The sequence below is a fragment of the Phalacrocorax carbo genome, chromosome 16 (genome assembly GCF_963921805.1).
Source record: "Phalacrocorax carbo chromosome 16, bPhaCar2.1, whole genome shotgun sequence".
NCBI lineage: Eukaryota > Metazoa > Chordata > Aves > Suliformes > Phalacrocoracidae > Phalacrocorax > Phalacrocorax carbo.
In genome coordinates this window covers 7,977,169-7,993,627 of record NC_087528.1, presented here as the reverse complement: position 1 = coordinate 7,993,627, position 16,459 = coordinate 7,977,169, and the positions used below count along the sequence as shown (strand labels likewise).

At 53.6% G+C, this 16,459-nt stretch overlaps 1 protein-coding gene across 1 annotated transcript; it reads right to left on the bottom strand.

Moving 5' to 3' along the window:
- Positions 1-6,123: 6,123 nt before the first annotated feature.
- SOX9 (SRY-box transcription factor 9) lies at positions 6,124-11,554 on the bottom strand. Its single transcript, XM_064466946.1, has 3 exons — positions 10,687-11,554; positions 9,363-9,616; positions 6,124-8,802 (listed from the first exon to the last, which is right to left on the bottom strand). Exons 1-3 carry the CDS (start codon positions 11,115-11,117, stop codon positions 8,006-8,008), a joined length of 1,482 nt encoding a protein of 493 aa, XP_064323016.1. The 5' UTR covers positions 11,118-11,554; the 3' UTR covers positions 6,124-8,005.
- Between the last annotated feature and the right edge of the window lie 4,905 nt (positions 11,555-16,459).

The following is a 16,459-nucleotide window of genomic DNA, read 5'->3' as shown; positions in this document are numbered from 1 at the left end:
AGCCTCACTAAATGCATGTGTTGTGCACCAAAGCAACTCCGTACTTCCTTTGTAGTATGCTTTTTAACTTTAAAAAATTGTAAGTGAGCTGCTAAAAGAGGAAGAAGGGGATATCAGACACAACTGAGTTACAGGGATGTAACCTGTCATCGCACCGTAGGGATGCCCATGCGTACCTGGTTAGCTTCACTCACTTGGGAGGTGACCACTGGGATGGTGGCTCCAATGCCAGGATTTCACCTCCCACTTTGGACAGCTTGGAAAAAGCCTATGGGAGAGGCAGGAGGCACCAGGGCTGGTGTGGCGGGCACGTCCTATGCTTTGTGGCACGATGGCATTGCTTTATCTTGCCCTATGCACCCCTGATAGCTTGGAGCTTCAAAATGTGCGTCTTCCTGTCCCTCACCTGCATTGCAGGTGCTAAATCAAAGGTGTGTTGAGCCAGGTTGTTGTCACCTTGGAGCAGATAATAAAAACCTGGATCAGTCCAAAGAGCTTCAAAACTCTGGGAGGCTGGTTTCCAACTCCCAAGGGCTGTGCTGGCAGCCCTGCGGGATGCCTGGCAAAAACCTGCCCCAACGTTGGGAGAAGTTTAGGTCAGGTCTGGGCTGAAACTCTGCCCCTCGGGCCTTCCTCCTGGCTCTGCATGATGCATTTACTGAGTTTCAAAAGCAGTTTCTAACTCAAAGTGAGTCAGACGTGAACTGGAATCACATTGTAAGGTGATTTTCCAGCTGACAGGAGTAGGTTAATTGTAAACTGTCTACTGAATCTTTAAAACTCCTGTCCAGCCTTATTATTAGCAGTTTAAAATTTATGGAGTGAGACTTTGCTTGGTGATAGTTGGTTTGTGCCCAGACAATGTGTGTAATTAATCCCCATGTTGGGGGAAGGGAAATCAAATGTAAAGCTTCCCCCCCTTTCCTTCTGACACATCTCGGGGCGTGCAGGGGACCTGGTGGGCAGAAATGCTGTCCTACCCGTTCTGGGCTGGAGGACCACATCCGAGCTGTCACCTTGAGCACTGAGGGTTAAATCCTTTCCAGTAGAGAGAAACTTCACTTTGTACTGAAGGAAACTCCAGGCTGGGACTAAAACAGTTCCCTGAAACGCTGGGAAATTAGACCGTGGATCTGGACTCTGCGGGGTGGCGATCCTGATGGGATTTTTAAGGAAGATGAAGGAGGTGATGCCAGACCCAGGGGTTGGAGCTGACCTGCTGCAGGGCAGGGGATGGGGCCAGGTTGCACTGTGCTGGTTGGTTGTGCCGCTACCTCCGCAGCTCTGACTCCGGGTGGGTGTTTTCTGCACGTGGCTGTCTCAGGATGGCCACACGTTATTCAGCCTGTGGGTTTCCTCAAGTCGGAGCTACGACCTTGTTAAAATTTTACTTATTTCCAGGCTGAATAGCTGCATCTGTCTGGCTTGGGCAGCCCTTGGACCCGGTTACGCCTCTCTCTGTCGGGCTGAAGAGCTGTGTTATTGTGTCTCCGCTCCCGGAGCGCTGCGGTTACAGCGCTTGTAAGCTGCACAGACCGAGCTCTCAGACTTTCTCCCTGTAAAATGTTTTAGTCACTGAAAACTGAGAGCAGCTCCCAGGCAGGTAATTAATTAGAAATGTGAATTTGGAGGCTTGTTTCCCTTCCCTTCGTAGAGTTGCTGTTATTTCTTATTTCAAACGATTTTTTTATTGAGCCTCTTATAAACATGACTCTGTTTTAATGGAGAAATAGCTCCCCTCCCCACCCCAGCTCTACAAACAACGCGTCTCAAAGCTCGAGCTACTCGCCATTGATGGTCTCAGCCTCTACGTGCGGGCATGTACACACACACAGAAGCACACACACAGACACATGCAGAATCAAACTGGAATTTCACAGCCGCAGGGTTGGCTGAGCAGCTCTGATCCAGTTCCCCGCGCGTGGGCCAAGCTCCTGTTGACTTCAATAGAGTCTTGCCCAGTTTATGAGCCTTCGGAGCGCAGCCCTGAGCAGGGGCTGCTTGTATAATGGCTATTGCGTGATTAGTATTTGTATTACAATAGCACTTCAGGACCCCAATCGCAGCTCAGCGCCCCATTAGAGTAGTCCTTGTACAAACACGTAGTAAAGAGGTGGGCTCTGACCCAAGGAACTAACAATTGAGGTCTTTACGACCCCCGAGGCACCTTAGGATCAGTTATTTATATTACAGTAGCACTTACGGCATGTCTGTGCCCATGCTGATGTGAGTGTCTGTGGTGTCTGTGGCCTGTTCCTAGGAATTTTGGGATCTGCAGGACGGGTGGGCGACAATTGGCTTCGCTGCTTGAGCCATGAACGGCCACTCGGTAATGACCCATTCCTGCTCCAGAGGGGTTAATCCTGCAACGGAGGTGGCTTTGCCTTCCCTTCTCGGAGGCAGATTGCTGGGGGAGCAGGAGGCGGTTGTTAGCATGGTCCTGGGTGCAAGGGGTGCTGCGTAACCTCTTGCTCTGGCCGCATCCAGCCGCCTGCCCTCGCGCTGTTGGAGCTGGTGCTGCAAACCCAGCGCATACGGGTGCAGGAGCAGTCCTTGCGGGTGGGTGCAGCCCCTGGGCGAGGGCGAGCAGCCTGGCTGGGGGTGGCGGAGGGGAAAGCAGTGGCTCGGTGGCCTGCAGAATTGCATGCTGCATCCTCAGCACCCGCTTCCTGAGCGGCGAGCGGCTCCGATCCCGCCTGCACTGCTGTCTGCCCCTACCCGGCCACCGCCGTTCTGATCCTGCGAGATCCTGAAAGGCAGGCGGGTTGTGCTAGAGAGGTGTTAAAGGCTTTTCTTCAGTACCCTCTCTGATTCCTTGGATCCGTTTGTGCCTTGTCTGTCTAAAGCTCTCCTCTTTCCCTACCTTTTCCAGATGGGTTTCTCTTTACTGCATCATATCCAAGCATCTTAGTCAAATGTTGCTGCTGTCAGTGGAGAAAGGGGGGGGCTTGCTTTTGTCCCCCCTTCCTAAGACACCTCCCCTGGGGTGGCAGCAACTCCCTGCCAGGGGCTGGGAGATCCCAGCTGCTGAGCGTGGTCGGGGAGGGAGCTTAACACTGAGATGCTGGGGGAAACCCAGCTTGCGCTTTTCACTTTGACATATAAATCTCCATCTCGTTTAACCACCTGACTCCTGGAACAGGGCCCTGAAAAAAGAAAAGAGAAACCCTAGCAAATCTCACTTGACTCACAGCAAGCCGAGCTCTGCTGTGATATATCGCCGTTACATGTCCCAAACGCTACAGCTGGGCAGGAGCCGCAGCCGATCCCAGGATCCCGGCACACAGCTGGCTGTGATCTTGCCTTCTCTCTTGGAGAAAGCCCCGGCTTTAATACGATGTCAACATGAACAGCTGGCTGAGGAAATGCAAATTGAAGCTACATTTCTGAGCAGCTGACACCGCTGCAGGCGGCCGGCACGCAGAGCTGTGTGTGGCTGTAGCTGGCCGGGCGTAGAGCCCGGCACAATGGGGCATTGCAGGGACCGGGTAGAAGAGGGGGTGTGCCACCGGCTCCCCAGGGCTGCTCTGAAACTTTCTCCCCATTCTTTCAAAAAAAAAAAAAAAAAAAATTTGCTTGTTCTTTTCTGAACTGACTAAAAAAGCAAACTCATCACTAAGCCAAAATACAGCACTGCAAAAGGGAAAGCAGCCAGGCACACGGCTCAGCCTCGCTCTGCCCAGCCCCGTGGCTTTCTGCAGGAGCTCAGGGGGTTCCGCCGGTGCCCCCCACCCCGCCCTGCCCGCAGCGCTGCTGGCGCTCCCCGACCCGCCGCGCAGCATTGCAGCAGCCCCGGTGCACATCTGTCCCTGCACCCGCTCTTATCTGCTGCGGCTCAAACCTGCCCTGCAGCATTTTAAGAGTTCCCTTGAATTCAATTTTTTTTTTCCCCCTGCCCCTCCTTTTGTGCTTTCTAGCACAAAATGCCCTGAAGCTTTGCAGCTTTTCCAGCGTTTTTTCCTCTCTTGGTATCCCCCGTGGCCCCCCCATGCAAGCGCAGCCCCCCAGAGCGGGGCAGAGCCGCGGCGGTGGGTGGGCAGGAAGCTCGGAGCTTCCCGGGGACCCGCGTCCAGCTTGGCTTTCCCGAACGGAGGCCAAGAGCATTAAAGCCCACACCATAAGTAAACAGTGCAGAAATTATAGGTCCAGGGTTGGGTCATGAGCTTTGCTCTTTTGGTTTCTTGCAAGGAAGATATCCCTCGGATGCTTCCGGCTGGAAGGTGGAGCTCGTGGAGGGGGAGAGAGAGGGGAGCTGAGCATGGCTGTAGGGACAGAAATGCCGCTGCAGACCCTGAGAGCAGCTGGGGCTGAGCCATGGCTCGATGCAGCGCTGCCTGCTCGGGATCATCCCGCTCTGCCCCGCTCCCACCCTTCAGTTCTCGCTGTGCCCAGCGCATACTGGGAGGGGGGATGTGGAGGGTCCCTCCTGGCCCAGACTCCTGGGGAGGTAAGCAGGCAAAGGCTGTCCCATTTTTGGGACGGTTTCCAGCTTGTTGCGGGGTAACAGCCCAACCCACCCACACGAGCATCAGAAAGACATTAACTGGTTTATGGAATTGTTTGTCTGCAGCCGGCTGCCGCTCTCGGCAGTGCCGTGCCGGCGCTGGGCCTGCCAAGCTCTCGCCGGGGCTCCTGGGCGCTTCCTCGCCATAACACCGGTAGCTGCGTTTGTTCTTCTTTCCAAACGAGCAGCAGAGCCAAAACTTGGAGCAGGCAAAGTCCGACTGGGGCAGGGGAAACGTGCCACGTGCTGCAGAAAAATGGCTGGGACCAAAGCGTTCCCACCAGCCGCGGTGGCTGATTGCACAGGTAAATAGTGACACTGACCCTAACTAATGCACAAAGTAAATGAATCCCTTTCAGTTAATTGGCGTAAGTGTTACTTGTAGTGAGTAAATATTTTACAACAGCGTGGAGGCTTTGCGTTGCAGTCGTGAGCTCTTTGTGCTCTGCGCTGGGCTGCCGTGAGCTGTGTCCCTGCCCCGAGGCGCCCGCAGCAAGCCCGGCTGCTCCGGGGAGCAGGTCTCGCTGCTGGGGTCAGAAGTGGGCTTTTTGGCAGGGGCAAGAGTCTGGAGAGAGTGAACTGTTGGCAAAGTAATGCTGTATCAGATCAGTCTCTGCGCCGTGCCCTGCGGGGGCACCCCGAGGTGTCCCGCAACGCGCTCGCTCATAGCATGGGGCTGCCACGTGCTAACTGCGTCCTCCACGCGGAGTTTTGGGCAAGTTATTAGGTTTTTTTGCAGAAGTTTTCATAAGCGAATAACTGTGCCCTTGGAGGGAACAGAGGGGAGGGGGCCGACGCAGACTCGTGCTATCTGCGGCGACCTCTGCAATGATGCCAGCAGTGGGTGCGCGCTTCGCTGTCTGAAACCAACAGGGCAGAGAACTTGCAAAGCTCAGTGCTGCTGCGCCCTGGGGCGGGGGTATGGCAAGGGATGCTGCAGGTTGAGGTGGGGCAAGGTGGCAAAGCCGTGGGCTGGATTGCCCGGAGGAGCAGTGGGGTTAGAAGCCGTATGAATTTGGAGCAGTGATTTCTCTGGGATGGGTTTGGTAGGAAAAGCGATGGTGGTGCTTTTGCTTGCCAGGGTGCTTGGTGCCGCATCTCCAGGGCCCAGGGGCAAGCAGTGACGTTTCTCCTTGGGGATGATGCGTGTCCTACTTGATTGTTCAGGGGATTTCAGCTCCTTTGGGAGAATTTCAGTGGTTTGGGGAGAAGGACCTGAAGGGCCAAACGCCCTGGCAGCTCCTCACCCCATGGTTCGTGCTCAGCATCCTCCCAACACAGGGCAGCTCGGAGCAGACAACCTGCCGGTGACAGCAGTTGGAGCCAGCATGGCTTGGGGATGGCTGGAGCTCCTTTGTCACCTTTGGAGTCCACGCCTTGAATTGTTGCCCTGGATGAGTCTGGTTTTGTCTGTCTCTGACTCTGGTTGCTTCCCTAGTGTCCTGCCAAGGCTTCCCTTGCTCTGGTTTCTCCCTCATGGCCAGGCTCAGGACCTGCACTGATGGCAGGGGTTGGGGGGGGCGGGGATACCCCAAGCCCCATCAGCAAAGCCAAAACCATCCTGGGGCTTCAGCATGGCCCTGGCTTTGCTTGAAGGCTGTTAATAAATCAGACACAGGTGGGGTGTGTTAAGTTTTAATACAATGTATATTTATTGCAAACAATAATATACAAAAAAAAAAAGGTAAGTTTCACAAAGAGAAGAATCTTGCAAACAAAACAAAAAAAAACTTACCTAAAGACAAAATATGATTTAAATGACAGGTCTTTTAAGTTACAGAAATACTTTAAAAAGATCTGCTTTTATACAGAAATAGAAAGATGCCATATTATAAGAGTGCTTTAAGATTTTTTCTTCTACTGAATCCCTAAAAAAAAATGTTAACAAATATATCATTTTTTTTAAATAAAAAAAGTTTGCTGTCTTTTTTAAAAAGCAATCCTTAACTGTTCGGCCACAGCTTCACCAAAGTCAGTGTCCCCACCTCAAGCCAGTTTTGGGGGTGGAAGGCTAAAACGGTGCCGCCCCCGCGGCACGGCCGGGGCGTTGGGTCTCGTCCTCGCACGAGCTCGTGTGTCCCAGAGAGCTGAGGCAGAAAACAAGGCAAATGATTCAGTGATACGCTACATTTGCAATCTTTAGTTTGTACAATTATTTTTTTTCCAGTTTATCCTTAAGACAAAAGAAAAAAATGGAAGAGCACAAGTTTGTACAAACCCAGGACACAGATTCCAAAAAGAATAATAATAATAAAAAAGAATTAAAGAGATAAATAAAGGACTGGTTACAGTTTAGACCATAATTTAACAGGCACGGTTACCTTCCAAATAATGCTCCAACAAATGCAATTGCTTTTGAAAGGACTTAAAATAGAAGGGAGATAAAAAAAAAGTAAATTGTGGATTAAAAACTGCTCTTCTCACAAAATAAATAATTTAAAGTATCTGTGATGTCCCGCAAGCAGAGAGGGGCCCCTGGATGGGTTTTGCATCAGGCCAGGGCAGCCGGGGGGGCGATCGGGGGTGGCTGGAGGGGTTAGAGCTCAGTCCCCCCCCAAGTCCCAGGGACAGGCAGAGCTGGGGACAAGTGATTATCACAGGGCTGCTTTTAAGGCTTCACAACAGCACTTTTTGCCATTTAAAAAAAAAAAAATCTCTGTTTTTCTTTCTTAAGGCTCAAGGTTATTAAAAAATAAAGTTAAAATCTCCTCCTGGCTGGTTTTGCTATTAATTAGAAAAATAAAGCCTCTCCCATGCTCATCCCCGCACAATCTCAGCTCACATCTCCCGCACACTGTAGAGCTGACCATCGCTAAGCCCGACACCGGCCACTTAACCGAGCTTTGTTCCAAGTTAAAAGCATGCCGTTTTGCATTTTTATTTTTAGAGAAACAGACACTTATCTATACAAAAATACCTCTGACTGCAAGAAAACCTAGGGCTGCTCTAAGTGTCATTTTTTAGCTGTTGGAAAAATAAGAGCATTTAAAAAAAATCTCTAAAAAATATGTATAAATCCCCTCAAATTGGTAACGAATCATACACAGTACATACTAAAAAATATTTAAAATAGAGAATATTCCTCACAGAGGACTCTGAGTTTTCTCTTTTTTTTCCCCCCCTTTTTTTCTTTTTTTTTTTTTAATTACTGCTAAAAAAAAAAATCATTACAAAAGTCCAGAGAACAGACAGCTGAGCTGGTTGGTTAGAAATCTCATCTCCACACCGTGCCCTGGAAGCAGAGTTAAAGTCCAGTCCTTGAAAAGTCTGTACCAAGTTTTGCCAGTTCTCTGAGCAGTCTGGCCATTTCCTGGAGGATGCTGTAGTGCAGAAGGCTCGAGGCGCTCTCTCCTCCCTGCCAGCTTTAGCATCTTTTTTTTTTTTTTAATTATTTTAATTTCAAAGAAGGAAAAAGTCTGAGGAAGTTCTCCATTCTTCTTCTTGCTTCTTTCGTGCTTTTTTGATTTTTTTTTTAAAATTTTTTTTTTTTCCTAAATGGCTTTAGGGTCTGGTGAGCTGTGTGTAGACGGGCTGTTCCCAGTGCTGCGGGCTGTGGGTCTGGGGGATGGAGGGGACCCCAGAAGTGTCTGCAATAGGGGTGTACATGGGGCGCTGTGTGGGGTTCATGTAGGTGAAGGTGGAGTAGAGGCTGCTGCTCTGGCCGGCAGCGTGGCTGTAGTAGGAGCTGGAGTTCTGGTGGTCGGTGTAGTCGTACTGGGAGCGGGTGATGGTGGGGTAGGAGGAGCTGTAGTGCTGGAGGTTGAAGGAGCTGTAGTTGATCTGCTGCGGGGAGTGCTGCTGCTGCTCGCTGTAGTGGCTGGGGCTGAGCTGCTCCGTCTTGATGTGCGTCCTCTGCTGCGCCTGGCCCTGCTCGCCGCTCAGCGCCGGCAGCCCGTGCTGCGGCTGGGGCTGGGGCTGGGGCTGCGGCGGGGGCTGCGGCGGCGCCTGCGGCTGCTGCTTGGACATCCAGACGTGGCCGGTCCCGGCTTGCGAGCCCGACGTGCTGCTGATGCCGTAACTGCCGGTGTAGGTGACCTGGCCGGGCTGCCCGTGGGTGGCCGGGACCCCTGGGTGGCCGTTGGGGGGGAGGTACTGATCGAACTCATTGACGTCGAAGGTCTCGATGTTGGAGATGACGTCGCTGCTGAGCTCGCCGATGTCCACGTCTCGGAAGTCGATGTGGGGCGGCTGCCGGCCGCCTTCTTGCAGGGGGCGGCCTTCCCGCTTCAGGTCCTGCTTGCCTGGCTGCGCGTCCGTCTTGGGGGTGGTGGGGGGCGTGGGGGGGCCCTGCGATTGCCCTGTGGAAGGAAAGAAAGGGCACAGGCGTGAAGGGGGTGTCGCTCCCGCGATGGCCGGGCACCCCCACGCCCACGGCTTCCCAAGGCAGGAGGTGCTGCCAGACGCGATAACACCGTTAATAGTTAACCCGCGGTCTGCGGGGCGGCCGGGTAACAGCGCGTTGCTTTTGAAAGCAGTTGCGTAGGGTAACACAAACATCTCCAGGTGCGAAGCACACAGACCCAAGCCCTATCAACGCCGATCTATTGCACCGGGTAAAATTACTGACAGACATGACCTGGTTTATTTTCTTAAAAAGTACGGATTCACATTTCTCATGGGCAGAGGGGGTGGAAGCGGCCACGGGGGCTGGCACACACGGGCGAGCGTTTGTGTGCCTGTGCTACAAGTGAGGCTCGGGGGCAGCTCTGCCCCTCTCCTGGTGCAGCAGTCCCCTTCACACTGAGTTTCTGGGTCTCTCTCAACTGATCTCAACTTCAGCCTAGTTTGGGATGCAATTTTTCTTAGGCAGCCGTGACTTAACCCCCCCATAACGCCTTGTGGGGCTGCAAGTACCTACCCGAGTGCTCCCCAGGGGAGTGCACCTCGCTGATGCTGGAGGATGACTGCGGGGAGTCCGCCTGCAGCGCCTTGAAGATGGCGTTGGGGGAGATGTGGGTTTGCTCAGAGCCCTCCTCCTGCTCCGACTGCCCGTTCTTCACCGACTTTCTCCGCCGCGGCTGGTACTTGTAGTCGGGGTGGTCCTTCTTGTGCTGCACCCGCAGCCGCTCGGCCTCCTCCACAAAGGGACGCTTCTCGCTCTCGTTCAGCAGCCTGGGGGGAACATAGTGGGTGAGGGTCTGCAGCTCACGGAGGGGGCTTTACTAGCTACCCCTACTATAGCATTAACACCAGCCCAAACCTCTCCCTTGGATCGCCTCGAATGTCAATGCAAAGCCCCCCACAATGTGGAACCCCCTGTCTGGGGCACACGCTAGTCGTCACCCCCCTCTGCCCCCACCAGATTCCTTCGGTGGCCAAAGAAGAGGTGCAAGAGCCACGGCAGAGTCCGGCCCTCGCCCTCCCCAGCATGTCCCCCCACCCCATCTGCTCCTGCAAGGGTGCACGTCCCGTCCCCAGGGCGCTTTAGGTGACTGCCCCTCGCTGCCCGCCAGGGCCAGGTTTTCTCACTGCTGCAAGAACAGCCGCAAATTTAGGATTTCCCCCCCCACACCCTCGCCTTCTGCAGTCACAGAGTAAGAGGCGGCCAGGTGACTCACTTTCCTTCTGTTTTTCTCCCCTCCCTGCCTTATTTTGGCAGTCGGAGGGCACCCAGCCATGCACCACTCATCGCAGCCACCCACCCACCCACCCGGGGCTTGGCACAGCACCGTCGGCGCTCGCCCTGCGCCCGGCTCCGGCCGCCCCCTCCCCTCGCCCCGCATCGCTTCTCCTCCCGGGCCAAGCTGATGCAATCCAGAAAACCATCATTTCCTCTGGACGAGAGCACAAACAAACAAACGCCAAGGCAGGCCGCGGGGGCCCCCCCGGGTGGGGGCTCTGCCAGCCCCCCCCGGCCCCCTCCTGCCCGGCAGGGCCAGCTTCCACCGGGGCATTGCTCAAGGGAAAGAAACCACTTGCAAAACCAGAAGGCGGCCACAGGGAACTACTTTCCCTACTTTTCCCCTACTATTCTGGCTTCTCCTACGCCAACGGAGTTTGCCAACACATGGGAAAGTTTTCAGCGAGTTTTCCAGGCTTGAAACCGTCCTCTCCCTCCTCTTCCACCTCCCCTGCCTGCTGCTGCAGGCTAGAGCAGACGGTGCAGGCTGCAGCCTCCCCCCTCCAGCATCCCTCCTTCCCTCCCGCCGACACGGCCCGGCCTCCCCCCCCCCCCCCCTCACCTCCAGAGCTTGCCCAGGGTCTTGCTGAGCTCCGCGTTGTGCAGATGCGGGTACTGGTCAGCCAGCTTCCTCCGGGCCGCCTGCGCCCACACCATGAACGCGTTCATGGGTCTCTTCACGTGGGGCTTGTTTTTGCTGGATCCGTTCACCCGGACCGGCATGGGCACCAGGGTCCAGTCGTAGCCCTTGAGCACTTGGCTCACCGCCTCTCGGATGCACACCGGGAACTTGTCCTCGTCGCTCTCCTTCTTCAGGTCCGGGTCACCCTTGGGGAAGGTATTTTCTTGGGGTCTGGTGTTCTCCGTGTCCGAGCCGGATCCAGAGGGACAGGGGGACCCGGCGGAGTCATCCGACATGGTGGGGCTGGGGGCGTCGGAGATACATTTGTCCTGTTCTTCTGTCATTTTCATGAAGGGGTCTAGGAGATTCATGCGAGAAAGTGGCAGGGGAAGGACAGGGGGTGAAAAAAAGTAATAAAAAAAAATCAGGTGGCTAAGGGGCTCGGAAGGGTTAAAAAAGTAAAACTAGCAGAGGCGAAGTCTCCACCAGCGTGAAGCCCGGCTGGGGAGAGGGAGAAAGCTGGAAAAAAAGTTTGCAAAAGTTTTTTATTATTGTTATTACTTATCCCTACCCTTCTAAGTCAAAAGAACACCCCCCCCCAAAAAAAAACCCCAAACAAACAAAAAGCAAAAAAAAACACCAAGAGTGGGGAGAGAAACTTTTGCAAGTTGCAGGAGAGAAAGGACGGGAGGAAAAAAAAAAATCGCGCCGGAACGGCGGCGGCGGGCGGCCGTGGGTGGGCGGCGTGGGGCCGTCGCGGGCGGTGCGGGGCCGGGGCCGGGGCCGGGGCGGGCGGCGTGGGGCCGGGCGCGCCCCGCCGGTCTCCAGCGCGGCTCTGCGGCCCGCGCCGCGGCGCGGGAATAAATACTCTGCGCGGCGATTTCGGCTCGGGAGCGCTCCGCCAATGGGCGGCCGGCCCCCGGGGGCTGGCGCCATCGCCATTGGCTGCGCCGCCGCCGCGGGGCGGGGCCGGCGGGCGCGCACCGCCGCGCCGGGAGGGAGCGGGAGCGCGGGGGGGGGGGGGGGAGGCGGCCCCGGGCGAGGCGGTGCGGGACGCGGAGCGGCCTTTGCGCGGGTGCGGAGCGGCGGCGGAGGGCCCCGCGCTCCGCGCCCCTTACGGCGGCGTTTCCCCACCCCCCCCCCCGCCGCGGCAGTTTTTTTGCCCTCCCGGGAGCTGCGGAACGAGCGCGGCGGGGCCGCGGGGGGACACACGACACCGGCCGCGGGTTTCCCGGGGGGCGGGAGGCTCCCCGCGGGCGCGGAGGGGGGGCGGCGGAGCGCTGCGGGACCCGCGGGCGCTGCGCGGCGCCGTCCAGAGGGGGCGCCAAAGGCCCAGGAACGGGCGCGGCGCCGCGCGGGGGCGGGGAGCGCTGCGCGCCCGCGCGGGGGCGGGGACGGCGATGGGGATGGAGGGGGGTCCGCGCCCCTCCGCGGGGACCCCCACGCTCGGGCAGTGCGTGGGGCAGACGCGGGGCGGTGCGTGCCACCCCAACTAGCGCAAACCTACTTTTTTTCCTTTGCGCTGCGCTCCGGCGCACCCCATTTTCCCCCCCAAAATTCTCCCCCCCCCCCCCGTCCCCGCTGTGGTTTTTCTCGTCGCGGCCCTCTGCGGCGCGGCGGCCCGGGCTGCGGGGCGGGCGCTGCTCTGCGGGTCGGTGGAGGCTGTGCGGGAGCTCTGCAAGGGGGGAGGAGGTTGCCTCCCCCTCCCCCCCCGCCCCCCCCCCAAAAAAAAAGTTTTGCCGAGTTGACCAACTCTTGTCATCGAAACAAAGCAATAAAAAGCAAACAAATGAGCACTGGGAGCTTTCCAGGGTTATCGCTAGATAAATGCAAATATTTTTTTTAATAGTGAATCGTACAGTACGTGCATTTTTATTAGGAAACTGCTTTTCCGGGCACATAAGCATTAAGTATCGCTGATGCTGGCGGGAGAGAAGTGGTGATCGAGATAGAGAATAAAGCAGATCTCATCTTTTAAGCTTTAAAGGAGAGGGAGTATTTGGTGAGAGCTGGATTTCAGCGCCGATGTGTGCGACGGCAGCTCCAGCGTGCAAGGCGAGCTGCCCTCCTTCCCCCGCGTCCCTCCCCTCCACGCTCGGCTCCACGAGCATGTTTCGGGGGGGACAGACCGTCCACCAGTTCTCCCTTTACAAAAAATACGCGCTACATAATTTTTCATTTCAACTCAAGCGTTAAAGTTGGTGCTTTATCGAAGCTGCTTTAATTTGCTGCTTTAATTTGCAGCCTTTGTCCTGTTGGACAATCCTCGGGGCAGCGGCTGGTGCGGTGGCCGGAGCCCGGTGTGGATCCCTGGTCGCAATTGTCACCGTTACTTTAATAAGTGCGTTTTAAAGGTATTGGAAATAGTACATGAAAAAAAGTGGGGGAAAAAAAGAAAAAGGCAGCGGGGGAAGGAGCTCTGAATAAATGCGTTTGAAAGTAATCTCCCTGGTAGACCCTGCTTGTCTCTTGTTATCTTTCCCTGAGATTTTTTTTCTTTTCTTTCTGTTTTCTTTTTTGCTTGCAAACTTTTGGAAAGTAGTTTTCTTTGGGTGAGTTTAAAGGTAAGTGTCTGTCCTGTTTCCAGAGCCTTTGTCTGAAAGAACAGGGGGACTGAGAGCAGAGGGTGATTTTTCTTCGTGAGCATTTGGCGTTTCTTATGCCTGCAACACCAAAGATGGTTTTCACAGCGTTATGTATCGTTACTTTGCTAAATGTGCAATAGTCCAAGGGAAGATGTGCTGAATTGTGTATCGTTATTTGCAGCGAAAAAGGTAAACTTACGGTAAATGTTAAAAGAGAGAATTTTGAAATATTTTCCCCAGGCAATTCAGCTCTAGGCTAGTGCATGACTGGAATTGAGCTCCACAAATCTCTTTTAATATATGTATTTGTTATAGGAACATCAAAGACAACTCGAGCAGTAGATTGTTCTTATCTCAGCTGGAGCTGCTGTAGCAAAAATCCGAACAAATGTACCTGGAGGAGAAAAATATGGTGACAACAGATTGTTCCATGGCTTTACTGCTGATTGGCAGAGATAAACACAAAAACAATTTGGGAGGATAATTGCTTTAATGAAAAGTGTAATAATTAGAACATTTTTCATTCTGAAAGTCCATCTGCTGAAAGGGACTCTGGCTTTTCATTACAAAAGAATCTGTTTTAACAAAAGAAAGTGGTTTGACAAGTTCAAACAATAAACAAAAGAGAAATGGAAACGAGCTTTCCAGTTATGTTATTGTGTGTAATTTTATAATTTCTGAATTATTATTTTTAATTCCCCTTCTATGGGCTATTTAGACAATATGGACAAGTTGATTAATCACAGTCGTTTTGCGAGGTTAGAAGTTTCCTTTAAAGTGACAAGCTGTTGCTGCTTTTACGTCAGGATGGAAGTTTTCTTTTCTTTTTAAAGAATTAACATTGTTTTATCCTAAGTGGCAAGCTCAGATATCAGGAAAGATTTTTAGCAAGAAGCGTGCGGGTTATAGCCCTCGTTTGATTTTTTTTTTTTTTCTTCTGCCTTGTGCTAAATCAAATCACCGGTTTTTAGGAAACAAGCTTTCCAAGCCTCTGAGCAGAGAGTGAAGGAGATGGGAGTTTCAGTAGCAAAAGGAATAGCACCCGCATGGGGTGTTTTGGGAGATTTTTCTCTCAAACCTTACAAATACAATAATGATGCGCATCAGATCTGGTGTGCTGAAGTAAGTTATATTTTACTGATGTTTTGTGGGAGCTGGGGGGGGGGGCCGGGGGTTAGATCCAGCTCCCCCTTTGAGGCTGATTGAGTTTGCTCCTTCCTAAAGCCTAAGCGCCTCTCCTCCCCGCTGCAGGCGGTCCGACCCCCCGGCCAAAGGGTGGGTGTTGGATGGGCGCTCGCTTCGCCGGGGAGGCTGTGATGTCACCCTCTGACCTCATACCGGGCCAGCGGTGCCTCTGCGCTCTGACACAAACCAGCCTCCCCCCCGTCGCCGAGAACCCCAAGGGGAAGCTGGTGCTGCCTCCCCAGCCCGAGAAGCGCTTTCTCTGCTCGCGTTTGCCACGGCGCAAAGTGGGGGCAGAACCGCGAGATTTGGGTTATAGCGGAATTCTCTAAAAACAAAGGCGTTCGTGCACCAGATCGCTTCATTTCGATATCAAAACTCTATCGATCATTGAGCGACGGCACAAAACCTGAATGCCAGGTACGATCGTGCCTTTGAATTTATCCGACTGCCTGCTCCGGTGTTTCCGGATCGTGGCTTTCGGGAGGCGAGTCCTGGGGGTGCCGCGGCGCAGTTAATTGCAGTGTAATTATCGCGCTTTCCTATAAAAATAACTCCATTCTAAACAATGACATTTTATTAAAAATGAGAGTTGTGTTGCATCCCACCAAGCATAAAATAATTCCGGCGCTCCGGGTTTTTCCTCTCTAACGAACGAGGGAAGGGTCAGCCGTCCCCTTGGTTGCCACCGAACGTTTTCACTTGCAACGCAAGATGTTAGCCTTTTAGTTCATTTTTCTCCACCTTTTTTCAGTTGTGGTCGGGTCTCCAGGGCGGGCGTCCTGCACCTCTCCAATCTGGGTGTTATCGCGTTAAGCGACGTGTCCTTCTTTCCCATCTCAAAAGCGTTTCCGATGCAGGAACGGAGCTCACGCTTTGGTTTATAGGGTGACCCGCCCAAGAGCCGTGGGGCCGGCCACGGTCCCCAGGACACGAGGTCGGTGCCGAGCCCTTTCCAAGGTGGTCCCGTGATGCCGCGGCGGATTCGAGCTGGCCCGGAGGCGCCGGGGCTGTTGGACATGCCTGCCCTAGCCTCCTGGGCAGGGTTTGCGGCCTCTGCCTCGCGCAGGGCTGTGGTGGTGTCCCCTTTTGTACTAGATCTATTTATTTGGCAAAAGCCCGAGCGTTTCTCAGGCACATTCTAACATGTCCTTATCGGAAGGTCATCGTACAGCTAATAGAAAAATCGAAAGAGCCGTAGCTGAGTGGTGATGTGCTGGGGCACAATTGTCATTCATTTTGTAAATTTAGCTAAGAATTCCTTCCTACGGTATATTTACATCGTTGCGTTAAGTTTTAAAAATCTATCTATTTCTCTGGCCTGCCATGATAACATACTGCCCTCAAAGGCTGCTACGGCTTGAGCTGGAGACAGCACAGCGTGTTGATTTAAGCTTGGCAAACGCTGACCTGGGAATGGGTGAGAAAGCTGGAGGATGGGCGTTTTTTTACCCCCTTTTTCGGCCATGTAAGGTAACAGGGAGCCCGAAGACTCCAAGGCAAGTGCCTGAAAGATATTTGCTTTTATGGCGTTTTAATTCGTGCCTAAAAATACCATTTTGATGGACTCGCTACATAGAATAAAGCCGAGGAAATTCAGAAGTTTCAGAAGAATAATCTCAGCGCTGCAGTAAAATTTTTTGATTATTTACAAGGGCTGAGCTGGGTGGCAGTGTTAATTTAACCACGTCTGTCTGTTTTAGCTATTAAATAACTGCACACTCATTGTGGCTGGTGAAATAGCATCACTTTAAATAGCGTTGAGATTTACCACTTAAAAAATAATCCTGGGAACACGAAGCCACCGGGGGCCAGATCCTGCCAGGGGTGATCAGGATTAGGCTGAGTCTCACCGGTGGTGATAAAAGCACTGTGGTCTTTTGGATCAGAGAAGGGCTTTTTCCCCGGAAAAAGAGTTTTTAAAATGCTAAAAATATGAGAATTTG

What these genes read in the sequence shown, in the direction of transcription:
- SOX9 (XM_064466946.1), bottom strand. Translation starts at nt 11,117, where the DNA reads ATGAATCTCCTAGACCCCTTCATGAAAATGACAGAAGAACAGGACAAA. An exon ending in ACCCTGGGCAAGCTCTGGAG is followed by an intron (nt 9,617 to 10,686) that starts GTGAGGGGGGGG and finishes TGTTCCCCCCAG; the next exon opens with GCTGCTGAACGAGAGCGAGA. An exon ending in CTCCCCTGGGGAGCACTCGG is followed by an intron (nt 8,803 to 9,362) that starts GTAGGTACTTGC and finishes TTCCTTCCACAG; the next exon opens with GGCAATCGCAGGGCCCCCCC.